The 21,578-nt window shown below is 48.6% G+C and overlaps 1 protein-coding gene across 2 annotated transcripts in view; it reads left to right on the top strand.

Moving 5' to 3' along the window:
* Positions 1 to 21,337, top strand: part of MMP17 (matrix metallopeptidase 17) — a 39,971-nt gene extending 18,634 nt beyond the window's left edge. The window contains exons 2-10 of one of the 2 annotated variants that reach the window (XM_085238374.1): positions 6,221 to 6,353; positions 7,381 to 7,507; positions 11,629 to 11,912; positions 13,123 to 13,299; positions 13,440 to 13,512; positions 15,321 to 15,403; positions 18,276 to 18,428; positions 19,783 to 20,040; positions 20,401 to 21,337. In XM_085238374.1, coding sequence (XP_085094500.1) covers positions 6,221 to 6,353; positions 7,381 to 7,507; positions 11,629 to 11,912; positions 13,123 to 13,299; positions 13,440 to 13,512; positions 15,321 to 15,403; positions 18,276 to 18,428; positions 19,783 to 20,040; positions 20,401 to 20,723 — 1,611 coding nt within the window. In that variant the 3' untranslated portion in view covers positions 20,724 to 21,337. Of the gene's footprint in view, positions 1 to 6,220; positions 6,354 to 7,380; positions 7,508 to 11,628; positions 11,913 to 13,122; positions 13,300 to 13,412; positions 13,513 to 15,320; positions 15,404 to 18,275; positions 18,429 to 19,782; positions 20,041 to 20,400 lie in introns of both variants that reach the window. The other variant, XM_085238375.1, reaches the window with a different exon arrangement.
* The last annotated feature ends 241 nt before the right edge of the window (positions 21,338 to 21,578 follow it).

Genomic DNA, 21,578 nt, shown 5'->3' with positions numbered 1-21,578 from the left:
CGAAGCCATCCACGTAGCAAATGTGGTTTCTCCTATAGAAACATAGATCCAGGGACAAGAGACACGAGTGAGCTCTATTTCACACCCCAGCAAAGCTTCTGATTTATTGATTTCTTAATGTTGCAATACTTTTGTTGCTAAAAACTACATGGGAAGACACAACTAAGCCCTGATGTGAAGGCTACTGAAGCAAACACAGCGACAGCCTGTGCATCATCAGACCTAGCACACAGCGCGGCAGTGAGAGCTTTTGAATTCTCATTCTGTGGAGAACGACAGAATTTCTGCAATTTCTCAAAAAGAAAACTAAGCCACACCATGAGCATACTTAAACAGGCAGCCTGTGTCCTGAGGTTATCTTGAAAACCAAAGCAACCGAGCAGGAAGGAAGCGGGCAGCAAAAAACCACCAATCTTATAGCTGGTGAATGGAGCAGAGCTGTGCAACTGGGCGGATTTACAGAGAGGAAATGTTGGTGGCTTCTGTAAATGGAGATACAGTAAAACTGTGCTGGAAGTGCAACTTTGAGGCCTGGGATAGAGGCTGGGAGTGAAAATGTGGATGGCCAAAGCAAACTGGTCTCGGTGGTCATGCTGCAGGAAGTCAGCTCAGGAGTCCGTCCTGGAGGAGACACCGTCCCGGTCAAAGATACGATAGATGGAAGGAGGGAGAGATTTGTTTTGATATATAACAGTCTGTTCAGTTAGCTACCAGACGTGGCTTGTTTAATGACTGAAACCAAAAGAGTAGGAGCTCATCTCGTTGACGCCAGCAGTGAATACAGATGAACGGCACTGCGCTCTCATTGCGCCATTGACTTTCCCTACGCACTGCCAGCAAATGTGCAGTTCAGGTCCAATGAGATGAACGGGCTTGTTAAGCAATAACAGGACCTCTGAAGTCACCCCATAGGACAGCCTTGCTGCATATCTTCACTTTGCTGAAGAGCAATTTGTTCTTTTAAAATAATTCATTGCTCTCTTGCTCATCTTGGTCCCAGTCCAGCTGGAGGGTGGGGAGCACTTGGGAGTTCTCTGTGCAATCTGCTGTGGTGATGTCAGCAGCCCAGCACCGATTCCTCAGGAGGTTTGGAGCTGTTCATGGCACATCCCAACAGCTGTGTGTGGAGATGATCCAAGGAGGGCCGCCGTGGCAGAGCTGCAGTCCTGGTTCACGTGATGGAGGCTCCCAGGGGGGTGGGTCCCCATGGGCAGGGGACAGCAGCTGGTCCCTACCATCTCCTGGTGTGTGGGGCAGAAAGGAGGAGGAGCAGAGGGAGGAGATGAGCTCTTGCTCCCATGGTGCATCCCCAGCAGATGTTTCCTGAGGAGCATCTTCCAGCTGGCTCTGCTCCCCGCCGACTGCTCCCCACTCCGCTGAGTCTTGTGCAAATCCATCCAGGAAAGTGTGGACGTTTCTGTGTCCTGTGCCCAGAAATCCCTGGATTTAAAAAGTCTTGGCCTGGATTTTCCTTCATATACGGATTTTGGGGACAAGGCAACCTCATGCCTTGATTTATTTCCCTGTGCAGAGCAGGGAGAGCTCTCCCCTGGTTACGTGTGGATGGCAGCCAGGCACACAGGGAAGGGACTCCTCCTGGATTCCCAAATGCTGGAAGAACTGCAGATGGCAACGTTTCCTTTAACTCCGTGCTGCATCAGAGGTTGGGTTTGATGCCTTTTGATGCCTCACCCACGGGGCAGCTCAGGGCAGCCTGGTGCAGGGACAAGCTGATATGTCCCACTGGCTGCACTGACCACATGCCAGCTGTACGGGAGGAGGGCTGCCTTCATAGATGACGTTACCCAACAGCTTGTGTGGTTTGGAGCTGTTTTTGTAGAGAGAGAAAAGAATCTTAATTTGGTCATATACCTAGCATCCCACTGCAGCTCCATGGGCTATTGTATTTTCCTCTTTTCCTTTCCAAATAACTAATTGGCAACAAGGATGTTTCACCGTGACAGGCAGCATTACGTAAAACTATTTGATTAAAAAAAAAAAAAAAAGTCCTCTGTTTCTATTCCCATTGAAACTCCTTTTTTTGATGTCCTGTGGAGTTTTAATTACACAAAATGTTTCATCATTGGTTGCCTTTGCATGGAAATTTTTGGGATGTGATGAAAAACTTCTGGTGATTGAAACTGGTCCAAAAAGCCCAATGTTTTAAAGCTTCTCAAAGGGAAACACTTTCATATTGAAAATACAGAAGTACCTGTATTTTTTTTTTTCTTAAGTTTTGTCAGTTTTCGTTCTCTGGAAAGAAACACAAACCAGCTCTAGTAAACACTGCTCCCCTATTCTGCCTGCCTTGTATGGATGGGAATCGATTCTTTGATCTTCAGTTCAAAGAAGCTGAAAACACGGTTTGTTTGGTCCACAGAGGATTTATATCTTCTTCTGCAGCATCCCTTGATTACCTCTGGGTTTCTGGGATGGTACTCAGGATGTGTCCAGGCAAAGGGAGGCCAGTACTGTGTGTAGCATCACATCCGGGGGATGTTGGCTTCCAAACCCAGGTGGTCTGGTCTCATGAACGTGCAAGAGAATGGCAACACAGCCCTGTGAGTGGGCAGTCTAGTTTGCAGCCAGGCTGATTCCTGGGGATGGCAGAGAACTGAGCTGTGCAGGAGCAGAGCTGTTCTCCTCCATACTCCTTGGTGACCTGGATGTCCCATGTCTGATGTCACCACACGATGCAATTTGTCTGCTGCAGACCTGGCCAAGCAGCCCGCTGTCTGCGGGAGCTGGAGGCTGTGGCCTTTTGCAGTGCTGCTGTTGTTAACCTGAGCGAGCCTTTAAAGCAAGGGGAGGGAGAGGGCATGGGCAGCAGCTGCATTGACTTCCACCCTGGACGCTGTACACAGCCAATTAAAAAGCTGTTTGGATGCAACCAGCTCTTCCAGCATGAGCTAATGAAACTCTTCCTGCGGTTCAAAGGTGACGGCGACCGGAATGCTGGTTCTAATCCAAACGGCAGTTTTTCTCCTAACGAATTAATCAGCTGATTACGTGCATACAGTAGCTCATTAGAGAGGGACATGTCAACCTTTGGAAGAAAATTATTGGCTTTGCGTGGCCCGGAGGCTGTTGCATCACAGGAGCACGCTCCTTGGAGTATTGCAGCACCATATGCGGTGCTCTAATTAACGGGTGCTGTTCCTTCGGTTGTTGATCTCATGAAAATTACTGTAAAATTTGAATACTGTAAACCATTGAAAACTCGGAAGGAAAACCAAAGCGGACAAAAGTCGCTTGTCTTTAATCCAGCTTTCGGTGGTGGAGATTTTTTTTTCTGTTTTCTTAAATGCTTCCAACCTATTTAACGGTAGCAACAGAGATAAAACAAAATATAATTTGGAAATTAGTTCCGGATGTTTGAGTTGTAGTTTTATTTTGGTGATCTGGGCCATTAACTTTGGTTTGGCTCTTCGTCCCCTGCACAATGTGACGCTGGCAGCATCCCATGGGCAGCATTGTCATCCCACTCTTCCAAGGCCCTGATTCATTTTTGGCTGGATTATAGAAGCATAACACAAGAGCAGAAGTGTGGAATGGGCTTGGGCAGAGTTTTTTTCTCTGTTCTGATTTTGCTGTTTATCCTGTTTATGCTGTCCTCGTTATCCTGAACTCTTTTGTCTTCTTGTCAACATAACCTATGACCCTTAAGAACTCTTCTAGAAGAAAATTTGCTGATTGAGTCTTTTTCCCTTTTTTGCCTGTAGCAGTTGAGCGAGCCCATCAGCTTATATAATATTAATATTTGTAAAAGCAAACTTACAGAGCTCATAAATCTTCCATAAAAGAGGGACAAAATCTACATCTATTTCAAAATGAAGCAGGTAAGTAGGTTCTAGGACAAAGGGGTACTGATAAAAATGAAGTGGAGGTATGAAAGAAATGAAATTGCCATTTTAATCTGAAAATTGGCTCTGTATAAGTGATACCGAAACTTCATTGCTGCTGGAGCCAGCATTTTTCTCCAGCCCTGGAGAGCCCTTATCCCTGGATGCTTCCACAGCAGCCTTGCTGCCTGGCGTTCAGTTCAAAGTGCCTGAGCAGCAAAGAAGTCCAAAATTGCAGCAGGTTTTGTCTGCAGAGCATAAGAGGACTTCATGAGTGTTTTCCCCAGATCTTTGCTTTTTGAAGAGAACAAAGAAACAAGCAAACAAAATAATATATATATATACATATAAATTCCACAGTGTCAGCTTCTGCTAACCACAGGGCACAAAGGCATGCCCCACTCAATGCACAAGCATACTTTTTCCCATTATGCCACAGCGACATGGGGGACCCAGATGAGAAAGTGGTTCCTCTTATTTTTAGTCAAGGACACGAGGAAACAGACGTGCTGTTGCACTGTCATTGAGGCAGCTTTTCAAAGGAGCAGTGTCACTTTGCAGCAGGTAGGACACTCACACAGGGCACCTGTGTCATCCCACCTGGGATGACACCATGGCTGTGTCTGCTGCTTTCTTGATCACAGCTTGCTTTGGAGCTGGAGTCATCCCCTCAGTCTGAACCTTCTGGAGAAGCAGTTTTTTCCCTCTTGAAAACACAGAGTTGCTGTCTCTCATGGAATTAGGTCAATTCGTTCAACTCAGCACATTTTTGAGGAGAAGTTTTTATCGTGTCAACTCAGGCAAGGAATATGCTTTAAGAATTTTATCATTCTGCTCAAACCACTGCTTCATTAAACATTTTAAGGTAATGAGAGTTGGAAAAAAAAGATCTTTTTAATGTTAAAAAAAAAAAAAAGGCTGAAATAAGTAGTGAATATGTTGAAGTTATCTCAGTGGAAGATGTTTTCATATTTCCCATTTATGAAAGTTCATGAGTTTAGCTTTTGTCCTCATTAAAGACAAGAAAAGATGTGAGAAGCTTTCACAGGACACACATAATTAGCTGGACAGTTCCTGCTGGTCTTTCTCATCTCTAAATCCAACTGCTTTTTTCCTAAAGAAATGTTCTGCCCCAGCAAATACGGGATGCGGAGGCTCAATGCTATGGGTGGTGCCAGAGCAGGGCTGGGGGCTCTGTGGCATTTGGGATGGCTCTTGTAGGAAAAACCAAGGTGAGAGTCTCCAATTTTAGTGATAAGCAAATACAGACTCCTGGCACTGATCTAACTATCATAAATTTGTGGTGTATCAACCGTGGTGGAGGTCAAGATCAATATCAGTCTTCAAGAGGTTCAATAGATCAATGTTTCTTTGATACAGATAAAGAAAATAGAGGGCAGGCATTTATGGCGTTCTTGGCATGTTGTGTTATTCTGTGCTGGGGTGGAGATATCAGCGAGTAGGAAGGCAAGGGTGGATTTAGGAGGATAATTGACCAGACATTTAAAAAGCAGTTGTAAGAATGAGATTTATGGTAGTTTTTTCATCAGTTCTAGGCTGAAAAGAGGAAGAGAAAGTTCTTCATAAAAGTGTGCTGTGTCTCAAAAGACGAATTCCTATTGAATAGCAGCATTTTAACGAGGCACTTGTGGCAGTGTGATGGCGAGAGGCAGTGCTGGCTGAATATGTGGGCATCGCATGGGCTTCAGCACTCTTTGCTTTGCCCACACCCACTGGGTTGTGGGGGTGCTACTGTGGTTCAGGTTGTGAATGACAGGCTCTGAGGACATCCTTGTGGCTTCAGTAGGAATCAGGCTCAGCTTTGGGATGGAGTAGATGTTAGTTTTCTCCCATGGGTTAAGCTTGTTTCCAACCAGAACGCTGCTGAAGTTCAAGGGGAAGCTCTTTAACCACAGTCCCTAAGCTGCCCTGAGGGGACTGCAGAGCTGGTGCTGGCTCATGAGCGGTGGCGGCCCTGTCCTGTTCCCACAGGGATGCTCTCATCCCCTCTCCTTGCTCATCCCAGCAGCAGGTTTCCCCTGAGCGCTGCCAGTGAATAAAAGGCAACAGGATTACCCCATGGGGCAGGGTCCTGCTGCTGCCACTACTGGTGATGCACTGCAGACAGGTGGGAAAATGAGATGTCAGCACCGGAATGCAGGAAGATCACCAGGTCCCTCTGCTTAAGCAGTGTATGTAGATCCGTCGTGACATTTTCATTTGTCAACAGGAGCCACGCTGTTCAGTAGGAAGCCAGCTGTAAACATGTAAACGGGAATGGCATTTCCAAGCAGAATGGGCAGGACTTTCAACACTTCCCTCTCTACGTATGTGTTTCACCCCTTCCCCTTTCTCATCCTCCTTCCCTTGTGTTACAGGACTGGCTGACGAAATTTGGGTATCTGCCTCCTCCGGATCCCGTCACAGGACAGCTGCAGACACAGGAGGAGCTGACCAAAGCCATCACGGCCATGCAGCGCTTCGGGGGGCTGGAGGCAACGGGGGTCCTCGGTCAGTGGGTGGCACGGGGGTGGGTGAACAGGGGATGAAAGAGAGGGGCTGGAAGCTGCCGTGATGCAGAGCAGCATCGTCCCCAGGAACCAACACGTGGCTGACAGAAGGCCCTGTTTGCAGCTGGAAGAGTAATTACATGGCTCAGGTGCTTTGTTGCCTTGTGCTTTCAGCAACCTGAGGCAAGCAATTATTTCACCAGACCCACACACCCTTGGGGTTACTGTCATGCTTAAAATAGCTTAAAATAGCTCTTGATGTGCTCAGAAAGAAAAGAGACAGAGAAACTAAGGCTGATAGGTTGTTCTGTTCAAAGCTTTAATTGCAGCTTCAATTTGAATGGAACAAAAATTCCGATTGAACTTCTGAATTTGAGTAGGGAGCGATTTGGTTTCCCCACCAGCAGAGCACAGCACAGGGGAGGACGACGGCTCAGCCACCAGTGGGGGTGACCGCATCCACCCGGGATGGAGCTGCCCAAAGCCTGGTGGGAGCTGCCCTGCGTGGTGGGGCCACCCGCTCAATGGCCTTATTGAGGACAGCAGAAAGCCAGCTTTATCCCAGTGGTGAATGGTTCCCTGTTTGCCCTCGGGCTGCCGTTGTCCCTGCACGTTGCCACCCGGACGTGGCCATGACCTCCTGCTGCCAACTGTGCTGCTGCCATTCAAGGAGACAATTAGCCAGCGGATGCACAGCCCTTGGAGCAGCCGGTGCCACTTGAGCAGCTGCTGCCCACGTCCTCATCTCAGCAGCACCGAGACTTTCCCCTTTGCTCCTAATTAAGCACTTGCAATTATTGCTCCTCCGCCCTCTCACAGGCTGCAGGAAGCCCAGGAAAAGGGCCGTGCTTTCTGTTGCAACTGTGTTTCCTGCATGGGAAGGGGTGCTGGAAACAGGACTCATGGGTGGGCTTGGGTTATGGCCCCAGTCACTACCACCAGCTGGTGGAGGTGGCTGCTGTCGTATTTCTCAACCCATAGCTGCAGCTTTCCCGTTACACCCATCTTTTCCCTTTCTTCACCACCAGACGAGGCCACGCTGGAGCTGATGAAGACCCCTCGCTGCTCACTGCCCGACATGGCTGGCCCAGCAGCCAGGAGGAAGCGGCACACGCAGGCTGTGACCAAGTGGAACAAGAGGAACCTGTCCTGGAGGTAAGAGCTCCAACCATTGGACACAGGACCAACCACAGACCTGCGTGGCCACAGGCCAGCAGAGGTTTTTTGCTAGTTTTTTGCTGCTTTGCAGTGTAACTTGTCATGAGCTCCCTGGGGCTTTGCACCATCTCAAGCAGCTGTCAAAGATTCAGTCTGGCACAAATATGTCTTTTTCTCTTGATATTATCACCCAAGTCCAAGCATTGGGAGCATTTTTTGGGTAATGGAGGCATCTGGTCCCTTTCTTCTAGTCCTTGCCACAGGAGAATATATTTCCCCTAAAGCCATGAAGCAATGTGTGTGTTTGCTGACACACAAAACACAAAAGTTGAGGTCTGACCCTGGAGCCAGGCTGCAGGTGAGGGTCTGGAAATGAATAACTCCTTCTCCCTGTCCCACCGAGACCTGTGCTCTTTGGGACTCGTGTTTCCATCCTGAAAGCCCATGTGTGGCTGTGAGTGCTCTTCCAAGAACCGCTGGAGAGAGCTGGACGCCCCAAGGTCCTGCAAACCCACGTGCAAGGCATGGCGAGTCCTCCTTACTAATAATAAACTTCCCTTTGATCTTGAAGTAGTGCCTGGAGCGAGTCCACCTCCCAGCACGGTGACAAATCCCAGCTTGGCGGTCACTGCTGACAAATGTGGCCATCCCAGGGGTTGGGCTCTTCTGGTGGGCACAGCCCCAGGAAATCCCCAGCCATGCTGTGTGACTGCTGCATGCATTGCCATGAAAAAAAGCCCTTAGGTTTGAGATGATGTTATATGCCTGGTGTAAAAAGTACATGACCTGACAAACTTATTTCTGCATTTTTTTCATTTCATCCTTCCCAGAGTCTTGGCTCTCATTCAAGAAAGAGCTCTATTTTATGACCGAGGGCTGTATAAGCCAAGGGAAGGCTATAGCAGTGTAGAAACTCCAGCGTGGTATTTACACCCAACACTTGAGATTAAAATAGCTGTTTTGAAACTGCCATGAAAATCTGCCAATAGAGACATAAAGTTTTACGTGCTTACCTCTTACATATTGATTGAAGTTTAAAAAAAAGAAAAAAATCAAACAAACCCAAACTCTATTACACCTTGCATTTAAAAGGTGAAGAAGAAAACGTGAAGAGCTGTGAGGTGGGGATAAAGCTTTCAACAAAGCTGTACTCTTAGGATGCTCTTAGGACAGGCACACGTAGCAGTGAAGAAGGCACTGCCCTGCACACAGCATCTTACAGCCATGCAGGTTGCTCAAGATTCTTTTTTTCACCCCTGAGCACAGGCAGGCGATGCCTGTGATGTGCCTCACGTCACACTGGGGTGCCATGGGTAACACCAGCTCTGCACCATGGCCGTGGCCCCATCAATTGTCCCCTCCTCCCCCCTCAGAAAAATCAATGCGGGTTTATCAGGCAATCCATGGCCTGCGGTGCTCAGTAGTGATCAGCATTTATTTTAGTTCTCTGTAGTATCAGGCTGCACAACATGAAGGAGTGCTTTCATTAACCAGCAATTGATTTCTCGTACATCGCTAATACTTTTTCACTTTTGCCTCTCTGAGGATAAAACCCAAAGAGGAGCCCAGAAATCAAAATGGCCATTGTGGTTGGCTCCCTGCAGCAACCAGCTGGAGCAGCCCTCTCTGACCTCTGCTTATCCACCGCTGGGACCCAAATCACCTTGAGATGGAGCTGAGGAAGAAGGGCACCCAGGGAACACATGACTGGCAGCAGCTGAGCCTGCAGCTCCATCAGAGGAGGGGCTGCTTCTCCAAAGGGGCTTCTGCTCCAACTCGCCCACCCCACCGTGCTGGGCCTTCTTGGTAGCTTTGGGGCTATCTGGAGGAAAGAGGTTTCTCTCCAATTACTCAAATTAGGCTTTTACCCATGACTGGTGCTCTTTAAGAGTAGTCTCATCAGGGTTAACATCCAGGAAGGAGAGCTGCTCTCCACTGGGTACCTAACCTCGATTTACTACAGATAATAATCAAGGTGGGAGGGAGCTTATTTATCTCTGTGTGCATCTGCATTGTGCTGGAAATGTGCCTCCTGTTCAGTGGAACTGGGTAACACAGTGCCAACGAACATCCTGTCGGTATAATAGTTTTCTCCTAATCTCATGGCAAGCAATTAGCAGAGCTTCTGCAATCAAATTGGATGTTGAATTGAAAACCCTGACGGGATTCTCTTGAAAAATAACTGTGGTGATGAATAAAGGATGGGGGGTGTTCATTTACACCTGTGGCATGCTAATAAAAATGGGTCAGTTCAGGGGTGCAGGACCTTTTATAAGAAGCAGAGCAAGTGCTGATCCCGTTTCTGCTTTAATCTAATGTTTCTGGAGTCAGAGATTGGAATGAATATTAATAATGTTTGTCTACTCAGAGAGGGCTTTCCATCCACACTCCTATTAGCAGGGAGATCAGGTTTTTTGTCCTTATTCTACAGCTGCAGAAGGTTGAGCAGTGCTTGAGGAGGAAAGAACAGATAATGACAGAAAACCTGAGTCCTGGGCACCCTGATTTTGGAGGGGATGGCTTAATTCATGCGATAAGCAGGGTGTGTTTTGTGCATCTAATTACTTGCTCAGTGGACATAAAAGCAACAAAGGCTTTGCTTAAGTCCAGAGAACTCTTTCAGAAGATGAAAATACTTAGATAAGGAGTATCTAGAAATGAGGTAACCTTTTTTGTATTGTGGAGGTTCACAATGATGCTTTTAATCATGGCAATACCAATTCTGTGTTCTGTGGTATTAGGGAGAACCTGCTCTCTGCTTGATCATAAATAGTCCCTTCCATACATAAAAAGTTGCCTAAAAAGTGTTTTTTCTAATTTGGCACCATTCTGTCTCCATTCTATATGTGTTTTGTTTGAGGTCCTGTGATTATCTGATGCTGCATGTATGCAAACATATTTATTTTGCTATTGAAGTTCTCTCTTTGCATAGATACAGCAGAGGCATGGTTCTGACCAATTTTTGCTCTTTTTTTGCAACTCTGACCGGATTGGGAGGTGATACCCACATTGGGCTGCAGCTCCATGGGCATGGGATTTGAAGGAAATGTGCGTAAGCAAGAGCATCCAAACTCAGCCAATGAGTCGTTCCTATTCCCTTCACTTCAGTGCCTCCCAATACCCAAATCACTATTCATAGGAAGAGCTGAGTGCCATGACATCCCTTTCTGACACCTGTAATTACCTCTAGAGGTTTAGTTCAGGTCATTGCTGCACTCTGGGGCCAGGGAGCAGTCTCGTACTGAGCGATGTTCTCCCAGCTATATTATGCAGGAGGGCAGTGAGGTGATCATAATTGTTGCTTCAGCTTTTAAAATCTGTCAGGCCATGAATATTTCATGAACACTTTGGTTGGTGTGCTGGTACACAAGAAATAAAGTGCCCATTATTACTGGGGTAGAGCTGGCCAGAAATTTTCAAGCAGAATTGGTTTTCATCAGTAATTACTCGGTCAACAGTAAGTTTTCCTGAAATGTGCTAATTTTTGTCTAAATTGTCAACGAGAGATGATCCAAACATACTCTTTCTGAAGCCAATGCGCCTCACTGCATCTTTGACTTTTCACCCTATTAAATCAGCAGTATTAGGGATTCTTTTTCCAGGTTTGGTTATGCAGGAAATGCTGGCTTTTTCCATTCCAACTCAGAACAAAAGGGAGGTTTGAATTGCTCTGCTGCAGGACAAATGCCAGCACACTGCTGCTCCCACCTGGTTCTCTTTCAGGGCAAGGCAAATCTGGAAGTGAGGATGTGCTGGTGAGTGCAGTAGTGCAGTAAGCCTCAACTAATTAGTGCCTTTTCCACCAAGAAGCAAGGCAAGAGCTTCTCAAGCGCAGTGCTCCATCAGTCTGTGTCCTGCAGGCAAGAATTTAGAGGAGTTTTGAATGAGATTTACGTCAAAGGCATTCTTTCTTCCTCCTTGTTATGGATTGCAGTCTCAAAGACTGCTGGCAACGTACTGGTTTCAGAATGTGCTGCCCCAGCAGACGTACTGGGAAATAAATGGGGGCTGCAAATCTCTACTGGGTTTCCCTGCGCATCTGCATCTCTTCCTGCTGGTCCTTGAAGTAGCTTGTCTGTGCCCCTCTCCTCCTCTCCTTGTTGCCCTCTTTCTTTCAGAGTTCGCACCTTCCCCAAAGAGTCCCACCTGGGCCACGACACAGTTCGTGCCCTGATGTACTATGCCTTGAAAGTCTGGAGCGACATCACCCCGCTCAACTTCCACGAGGTGGCAGGCAACAACGCCGACATCCAGATTGACTTCTCCAAGGCTGATCACAACGATGGCTATCCCTTCGACGGGCCTGGAGGCACAGTGGCACACGCTTTCTTCCCTGGAGACCATCACACAGCAGGGGACACTCATTTTGATGATGATGAATACTGGACCTTTCGGTCATCAGGTTGGTTGGGCTGAGAGCTCTGCAGTCAAGAGCAGACTCTGCATTGCAAACAGACAGGGCAGAGGCAGACACTGAGGCCCTTTAGCTTCCATTAGCGTGTATTATCGGCAATTGATTGGTGCCCATTTTGTGCCTGCTGGTTGCAATCATCTATTAAGCACTCAGGTGGAGGAGTAGGTTCAGTGCTCCCGAGGAACAAGGTGGTGAATCTGATGGTGAGAAGGCTGCCCTCTGTTTTGAAGGTCTTGGAGCTACCCAATCTTCGTCTTTCATTCATTTTGTTCTCCCCGGTGATTCAAAAATAACAGGTTGGTAGATGATATAAAAATATCCCCCAAGGTTGTCAGTTTGGCATTAAAATGTCAGAAAGCATATGTCCTGTTCTCACCCAGTGCTGAGGAAAGCAGCACAGGTTATAAACATCCTGGCTGTTTACAGGCACTGTAAATAATAGTCATCAAGGAAAAAGCAGAGTTCAGCAAAAATATCCCCCAGCACCTCAAGCCCTGTGGAGACAGCAAAGAACAGCACAGGATTCAGGATCACTGATTTGGAACATAGAGCTCCCCTGAGATTTGCAGAGACATTGGTTTCCCAGCCATTCCATTACAACACTTGCAGTTGTGAACTTTCTCAAAACCATACTTGAAGTCATCAACGTAGCTCCACAGGGCACTGCTGTGCAGGGAGGACCAGCAATTGCATGTGTGCCTGACCCAGCCCATCTGGAGTCAGGTAGTAGGGATGCACCAACTGGGGTTGGCTCCACAGGGCTTCTGGGAGTGGTTTTTTGTTTTGGCAGTGATGATGTAGGTTTGGAAGTGGACATGAAGCCCTGTCAAGATCTGACCCGAGCATCTGAAGCTCTAGAGTGAGCCTTTTGTTAGAAGGGTGGATCTGTATGGGTGCAATATGAGGCACTATGAGTTGGGTGGCAAATGAGGACATCTGGGGAAAGAGAGAGAGAGAGAGAGCTCAGACTGAAAAAAAAGTCATCAGGGAGGTGTCATTTTTAAATAAACTCTTCCTGATGTTCAGGCCTGAGCACTCACACTGTGAACTGATGTCTGGCTTTCCATTCCCTATGTCACACTTCAGCTTCCTTTTTCCAACAGGAGAAACATTTCTTCTTCACGCTTCACCTATTCCAAAATTTGTTTTCCAGTTTATCCAACACATAATGAGTTTGATTTCAATTGTGTATTTCCAGATGCTCACGGGATGGACCTATTTGCTGTTGCCGTCCACGAGTTTGGCCATGCCATTGGCTTGACCCACATCTCAGCCATAGAGTCTATTATGAGGCCCTACTACCAAGGTCCAGTGGGGGACCCTCTGAAGTACGACCTGCCTTATGAGGATAAAGTCAGAATCTGGCAGCTCTATGGTAAGCCCTTGTCCCTTGCCCAGCCATGGCCTGTTTCTGAGCTGTATTTTGGGGTGAGTGGGGCTGTGGGGAAGATGTGTGTCCCCATACTGCTTCTTTGTCTTTACACACAGGAGTCAGAGAATCTGTGTCCCCCACAGCCAAGCCTGAAGGGACCAAAACTGAGGACCATCCTCTGCTTCCAGAGCTGCCTGAGAACCGCTCCACTGTCCCGTAAGTCAAGTTCATTTCTTCCCAGCTCTTGCTGATGTTCCTGTGAATGTCATGAAATAGCAAAGACCCACTAGTCATCAGGATCTTGTCTATGCTATTCCCCTCTGGACCTCTTGTCATCTGATAAGCACACTCACAGAGTGTCCCTTCCTCCTTACATCTCCCAGTCACTTCCAGTCACTGCTGGACTTATTAAGCAGTGTGGGAGGCTGACCAAGCCAGCCCACAGTTGAAGTGGTTAAGAGCAACAACAAATGATGGTTGCTGTTAATCCTTTAGGTAATTCTTGTAATTCAAGGCACGTCTAGAAATTCTGCATTATCTTGAAACACTCTGCATTTCCTTAAGACTTGAAATTTTACTTATGTTAATGGAAATTTGTCCCCATCACCCTGAGGTGAACCCACTCTTGCTGAAATGTTAATCAGACTTCTTCATCAGTATCCTGGTTAGTGTCTGCATCACTTACCTAAATCTTTCCACGGTGAACAACTCCCTAAGGTACCTGTGGGGGTGAATATTGGAGCGAGAGGTCCGATAGCCTGACTCAAGTTTGACATAGGAAGGTTTGACTTGACAAGGCACGGCTAAGAGTGTCAGTAAGCAGCCAGCATGCCCTCATTAAGGGAAGCTCCAGATCTAGCTCATTAATAAGCATTGGAGTTACCAAGCTATCACTAGCAGAGCAGCAGGGCAGTTAAGAGGGGAAGGGATACTGAACAAAAAGCAGGAGTTCATGGTCATACGCATTCTGGCTGGGTACGGGGAGTGCCCAAGAGAGAGCAGCAGAGATGGTCAGTCACCTTCACCCCCTGATCTGCCCATCCAGGGTGCAACTCTGAGGAGGTCATTTCACGTCCCTGTGCCTCAATTCCCCCCCTGCACAGAGGTGATAACAGCAGTGAGAGCATCAACAGTGAAATATTCCACAGTAACAGGGATGTAGAAGAATCTAATATTGAGGAAGCACCTCTGCACAATTACTTCCTCCCATCTCAGCATCTTCTACACCCCTCCTGGTCCTGATTGGTGTGGTGCCCATGGCACCGTGGTCCCCACTGCTGTAGGAGCTGTGGTCTCATGGCAGCAGCTGGAGGAACTGGGAACATGTTTACCTCCTCCTCCTGCCCCATGTGTGACTGTGAGGGTGAATGGAGTTCACTGCCACATCTGTCACTTTGTGCCTAAGCTGGTGCTAGACCTTCTGTCAGCAAATTAGATTTATGTTTCCCTGTCACCCACATCAGCTCTTCTCTGCGTGTTCCCAGCATCCTTCCTTGTTCTCTATCAATCATCATTCCTCACATGGGCTCCACAGCTCTTAGGTCCTTCCTACTCTGTGCCTTTCCCACCCACCTTGTTAAAGGCAGCTCAGCATCTAAGCCTGCCACTTCCAGGTAGCTTTTGATATATATCATGTGGCATTTTCTCATCTCTGCATCCTTCTGTTTTGTGTCTGCTGCTTTCTGCTATATGGCTCTGAGTTTCTGAGCCCCAGCTGCTGCAGTAATGTGCTGAGTGGCTCCAATCCTTCATGTGTCCTGCCTGAGGACAGCTGGTGCTGTGCCACCAAGGAGTGGGACCACCTCTGTCCCCACCAGTTTTGTAGAGCTGGCGCATGAAGAGCACATCCCTGTACCAGCTCACCAGTGGTGCAGGGAATGCACGTCCCACAAAGGCATCTGCAGGCTGGTGAATGCCTAGGTTGACCTTGGAAATCCTCATGCACATGGCTGGTGGGGAGGGGGGTCTCTAGGATGTGGACCTGGGCACAGCCCCTGCTCACCAACCTGGCCATCTCTGTGCAGGCTGCGGCGGGATGTGCCCAACAGGTGCAACACTCACTTTGATGCGGTAGCCCAGATCAGAGGAGAGGCTTTCTTCTTCAAAGGTAAGTAACCCAGCATGCCTATGGCCCTGTGGTGCCATTCACGTGACATTGTGGAGGTAGTATTGAAAAGTCCAGGGCATGCAATCAGGATAAGCTGGCTCTGAGTTTGCAGACTGTGGAGCGTTTATGGGTCCTGCAGGACCTGCAGACCCAGGAAGGTTCTCCACATGCTGCTGAATTCTTTCAGCTCAAATAAAAGCTCTGAGACACTTCATCAGCCCGCAATGGTTAAGGATGGCTGATGAGCACGCTTCAATGTCTGTGCACATCTAACCTCTTGGCAGAAGACAACTGCCCACCCTGTCCACACATTATGCACCATCAGATCCAAAGTATGGGTAGAACCAAGGATGGCAGAGCGAGCAGAATTCTCTTGCTTTTCACTTGAATGCCTTCAATTTTCCTTTCCTCCCACACTTCATCTTCCTTGATGCCACTTGCTGTGCATCACTCAAAGACAACACACGTACAATTATAGAACCATCTGGTTCCGTGTAAGCAAACACTTGCTAGCAGTGTGTCCCCAGGGTTGCAAGCTGTCGACAAGGATACCATTGGTGCCTCCTCAGCTGCACAGAGCCTATCTGTGCTGGTCTCCATGGGCTTTATTCTCATCTTGATGGAAAAACGCCCAGTGGGCAGTGCTTTCCATTCCCAGCCACTGCCTAGTGACCTCAAAGCCACCCGGCAGGGACGCAGAAGCATCTCCCCAGGGATCAAGAGCAGAATCCATCTGACTGTAACCATTAAGAGCTCCAGAGAACTTGGTATTGTCTGAGGGACACAAAATGGAGGCTGTTCCACTGAAGTATTTGTACAGAAGCCATGGAGAAGACAGGAAAATGAGAGACAACAACTTGTACGCAGGATAAATGGATATCTGTCTTGCAGAGGGGATTAAAAAAAAAAAAAGAAAGAAAGAAAAGAAAAGGAAAACTAAAGAGAATTCCATCTTGGCAGCTATTTTTGGATATATTTATTGCGGGCCAAAATGCAAATTGGAAGAGCAGAGTGTCAGCATGTGCCAGCTGCACACTGCCCTGGAGAGCAGCAGCCGAGGGCTCAGCCTGCCGTCAGCACCCGGCTGTGCAGCAGGGAGCTGGGACATCTCCTCCTGAGCAGGACTGCGGTGAGCCCCAGGGATGAGCTCCATCCAGCGATGGACATTGTGTTCTGAGCTGGCATGGCTGTTTCCCTGGCTAGAGAGAAGCATCGCTGAGTGCCATCCAACACAGCAACTCGAACTCCTGAGGACTTACCCTACTGAAGGCAGTGATGGGTTCCTCACACTGCTGCAATGCTGTTTGCTTTGATTTCAGTGCCTGACTGCAAATTCGTGAAGTTTTGGAACAACTTTGGCCTGTGTGCGTGTTTGCAGGCAGCTATCTTGCCAGAGGCATCTGAAGTACTGAGAGCATGGTACGCAGCTGGAATCAAAATCACCTCGTATTAAAGAAAGCAATTGCCTCAGCCCGTCATCCATGTAAAACGAGACACTCGGGATGGCAGGAGTTCACACTTGGCTTTAATCCTACTCAGTTTGCCAGCTTGGAGGGTGGTTTTAAATCAAGCTCTTTAAACAAACATGGGGTTTGGGAGTTTCTCCTTTATTGTATTTCTGCATGTGGATGGCAGCCGTTCCCCCGCGCCTGGCTTTGGCTGATACTGTCCAACCAACTGCAGCACTCGGGTTAGCAGGCTTGGCTGTGACAAGGCACGAGCATGGGCAGAGCGGGGCCATCATATTAAGAATTCATCGCTCGATATAGCTACCTTTCTCATCTTATTTTCCTGATAGTTTTCAACAAAAACAGCCAAGAGCCCTGAGCACGGCTGCTCCTGAGTATTGCTGCACATCTCACTGGCTGCAGCTGCACCCTGCTGAGCCCACTGCTGGGAGAGGGCGATCAAGTCAAAAGCACTTGGGCTTTCCCTTGTTGTGCCAATGAGCACACAGCTCTCAGAAGCTCAGACGTGTACCTACCAGAGAAGGAATTACGTTGAGATGGATTTCTTTTTAAAAAAAAAAAAAAGTGAAAATCCATCTTTGTCTAGTATCTCTCTAATTAGAGATGCAGAGATCATCTTTATTTAATTACAAGCATTTCCATAGATGTACAATGGCCACCAAATCTGAATACTCTTCTTTTTAACGTTCTTAAAAAGAATCTATAATTATGGCAATTCCTACCACATCTGAATGTATTATTCATTTGTAGGTCTCAGTCAAATAGAGCAAGTACGCAAACTGGAGCAGAAGAACAAGAATATGATATAAATCCTTATAATTATAATAAAAACCCCTCTCTGCAGATGTTTAAGCGTTAGAATTTTGCCTCCTGCGTTATTAGGCTGGGATCCAATTTCCATAACATTTTGAAAGACAGTGTCACAATCTGCCAGCTCCGGAGAAAGCGCTGAATGCGCTGAATACCAATCTGAAGGCACATCTCTGCTTTCTGTTGCTTGTTTCCCTTGGGAACCTATGCAAGAGCAGATGTAAATAACACACAGTCATTTCTAATGGGCAATAATAAACACCAGGCAGAGCTGAGGGTTTGCTCTCAGACTTTTTGCTCCAGTCGGGATCTCGGTGTGCGGAGCCCTCTGGGGTGAAAGCACCATCGGCACCCTGTGGGAAGCCGGGCTGAGTCCCAGGCAGCACAGTGCTGGGGGGTTGTTTTGATCCCCCAAAAGGGGGATTTCTTCTAAGAGCTACCAAGAACACAAAGTGGCAGCAGCTGCTGCTGGAGAGCCCGCAGCTCCTGTCTCGCACGCTTCGCTTCCCTCTGCCGATGCATGGCGTGGTGCCGGCCTGTCCTGCACGGCGGTGGGCACTGGGGTGGGTCAGTAATGCCCTCTGTCCCTCCAGGCAAGTACTTCTGGAGACTGACCCGCAATAAGCACTTGGTCTCCCTCCAGCCGGCCCAGATCCACCGGTTCTGGCGGGGCTTGCCCCTCAACCTGGACAGCGTGGACGCCGTCTATGAGAGGACCAGCGACCACAAGATTGTGTTCTTCAAAGGTGAGAGCAAGCGACGGCGTGTGCCCCCAGTATACAGCCATGCAGCATGGCTTTGTTCCTGCAGACATCCCAGGGCCCATCTTCTCCCAGCACAGGTCCAGGTGTTGCCCACACCGGGGCAGGAGGCACCAGGGGAAGGCAGGCAGAGCGTCCTGCAGGACATGGGGGAAATAACACTTCAGCCAAACCTAATGGAAATCTATGCTTTTTGAGAGTGAAACAGAAGGATAAAATCCCCTGCTCACACTTTACAGAGCATGCCTTTTGTCTTTTTAAAAAGAAATCACAGAGGGGACAAGAATAGGAACCTGAAGAGGTTGATTTTGCTAGCTATATTTCTGCTACTTTATTTTTTCTTACCATAAATGATATAATACTCTCTTTTTTTAAAAAAAAAAAGAGCTCTCCAGTTTGTCCTGCAAGAGCTGGAGGAGAGAGATTAGCTCTCGTGTCCTAAACCAACATCCTCTGAGCATCCCAGGTGTGCCACAGCGATGGCTGAAGCTGCATGATGCCACTGCCCCAGCATGTCCCTCCTGCGGGCAGGCAGCGGCCATGGAGTTGGCAGTGCTGGAAATTGCATTTTGTCTGCTGCTGGGCTGCAAGCAGGGGTGAATTACTGATTTCAGAAGTGCTGAATCACCAGAGCCAGGCTGTACAGAGCTCAGTAGAGGATCTCACACCACCTCGGTGTTCAGGAAAGCGTTTCCCAGAGGACCCTGGGACCCCATCAGACCTCTCAGCAGGGCCATGCCTTCCCCAGCCCTCATTGCATGCTGCATTCAGGCTGCCCCCTTCTCTCCCTCCTCCCTCCCATGCAGCCCTCAGTGCTGCTCTTCATCCTGCCTGTGATGATGGAACGAGAGGTTTACCCTCCAGCCATAAAACACTGCCTCATTCTCACTCTCTAGCATCATTTCATCGATCCCTGGATACAAACCAAAGCACACAAATTACTCTGGCTTTCGAGTCTCTGCTGCTGTTTAAGTGCTTCTTCACGTTTTCTAGAAAATGAAGGGAAAACCTGCCCTTTAAAGCAGGCCAGGTGTCTCCCAGAGTGCTGCAGATGCATCAGGTCCCCAGAGACCTCATGCTGACAGAGTGCCTATCCCCATGGCAGGATGTGAAGTGGGAGAGGAGCGATGCAGACCTGTTCTGTGACCGTGAGGACCCCCAGCTGGGCAGCCCAGCAGCTGTCCCAGCAGGTTGCTCCCCTCCGACCCCATCCGGTGCCAAGAGCCCAGCAGAGGGTTGTCATGGCAGTATGTAACAAAGTACTGGCTCATTGCAGGGAAGGCCAGCCCCAGCTGTGAAACTGATGTGATCGTTCTCCACACTTCTCTCCTTTCCTCAGGGGACAGATACTGGGTGTTCAAGGACAACAACGTGGAGGAAGGATACCCGCGGCCCATCTCGGACTTCGGGCTGCCGCCGGGAGGGATCGATGCTGCCTTCTCCTGGGCCCACAATGACAAGACTTATTTCTTTAAGGACAACCTCTGCTGGCGCTACGACGACCACGAGAGGAGGATGGACGTCGGGTACCCCTCAGAGACCATTCCATGGAAGGGAATACCGAGCCCTTTAGATGATGCTATGAGGTGGTCAGATGGTGAGTCTGTGAGATGGGTCCAAAAAGTGAGGAAAAAAGCAATGCTCTGGGATACAGTCCCATGTCCCAGGTTGGCTGGCTCTTCCTCCATCCAAAAGCTGCAGAAAGAGAGGCAGGCTCTGAGCCACAGCTCCCTCTGCTCACTGAGCAACACTGTCATTGCAGACAGGGAGCAAAAGCACCTGGGTGCCACATAACTCAGTTTCATTAACAGAACACAGCTGATGTTGTTCTGTAGTGACTTGTCTCCTCGTATCTGCTGGTTTGCGCTTCACTGAGAGTGTTGTTGGATTTTGAACTTGATGCATGAAAACCCGGGCAAAAAAAAAGTGTTGGTAAAGGAAACATCTCTTTTCCCAGGTGCAAGCTACTTCTTCAGGGGCAAGGAGTACTGGCGAGTGCTGGACAGCGAGCTGGAAGCAGAGCCTGGCTACCCCCAGTCCATCGCCAGGGACTGGCTGGTGTGCAGCGACATGCAGGCGGACGCCCCGGAGGCGGCGGGCAGCAGCAGGATTGGAGCACGCTCCAAGCCCGGGCAGCACGACCAGAGCCGCTCAGAGAACAGCTATGAGGTCTGCTCCTGCACCTCGGCCTCCGAGCCTCTGCGGGCCTGCTTTGTGCTCAGACTGCCGGCCGGCCTCACGCTGCTCTGGGCTGCAGCACTGCTGTGTGTGGTCCTATGACACCTCACCCTGCGGAGAGGACAGTGGTGCTCCAGGACGGCGGGTGGATGCAATCCCGTGCAGCTGAGTGTTGCAAGCAGAAAAACATTCCTAGGAACATGCTGGTGAATGTTTTGCATTCTCCATGAGAAGTGGCTGTTTTTAGTTCGTTTGTTTTTCTTTTTAATTTTAGTTAAAAGTCTAATAACAGATTTTGAGTTCTGCACCTTCTTATTCCCCCATCCAGCTGAAGAGATGAAAGCAGCCTCGTGTTGCATTTAGAACTGTTCCGTAGAGATGTGTAGCTTTGGATGCCAAACACTGCAGAGGAGGGAGGGAATTGCTGCTGTGGTCAAGTGGGGACAGTGGTGGCAGCAGGACGGGCTGTGCTGCCATGACGTACACATCCCATTGGATGTACTGGGTAGAAAGAAACTCTGACACCACGAAGATTGACTGCAAGGTGATTGTTTTATTGTCCAATCCGCCATGGTAACTGATATCTGGGTAACCTGTGTCCATTCTACAGGTCAGAAACAGCTTTGCCTTTCAGAAGGCAACACTGCTTATCTTTGTATCCAAGTCTTTTGAGTTTAACGGTTTCTCTAATAAACCTTGGCTGCCTACACACAGAACTCCCAGTCCTCTGCTGGATCAAGCCTGCCACCTTCAGTAAGGTGCTGGCTGCTCAGGCTTGGGCACAGCCTTACCAACAGGACGCCATGACGTCACCCCAACAGCCTCATCCCTGCACCGGAATTCCTCTGCTCTTGGAGCTTCTGCCTCATGCTGTTTTACATTTTGGGAGGGATTGAAATGGATGGATTTGTGTTGCTGTCATAGCTGGATGCACCACAGAGGATGGGCTGTGGGGAG

The sequence above is a fragment of the Meleagris gallopavo genome, chromosome 17 (assembly GCF_905368555.1).
Source record: "Meleagris gallopavo chromosome 17, MGAL_WU_HG_1.1, whole genome shotgun sequence".
Taxonomy (NCBI): Eukaryota; Metazoa; Chordata; class Aves; order Galliformes; family Phasianidae; genus Meleagris; species Meleagris gallopavo.
Note: the sequence above shows the minus strand (reverse complement) of the source record. Positions and strands in the feature narration are given on the sequence as shown.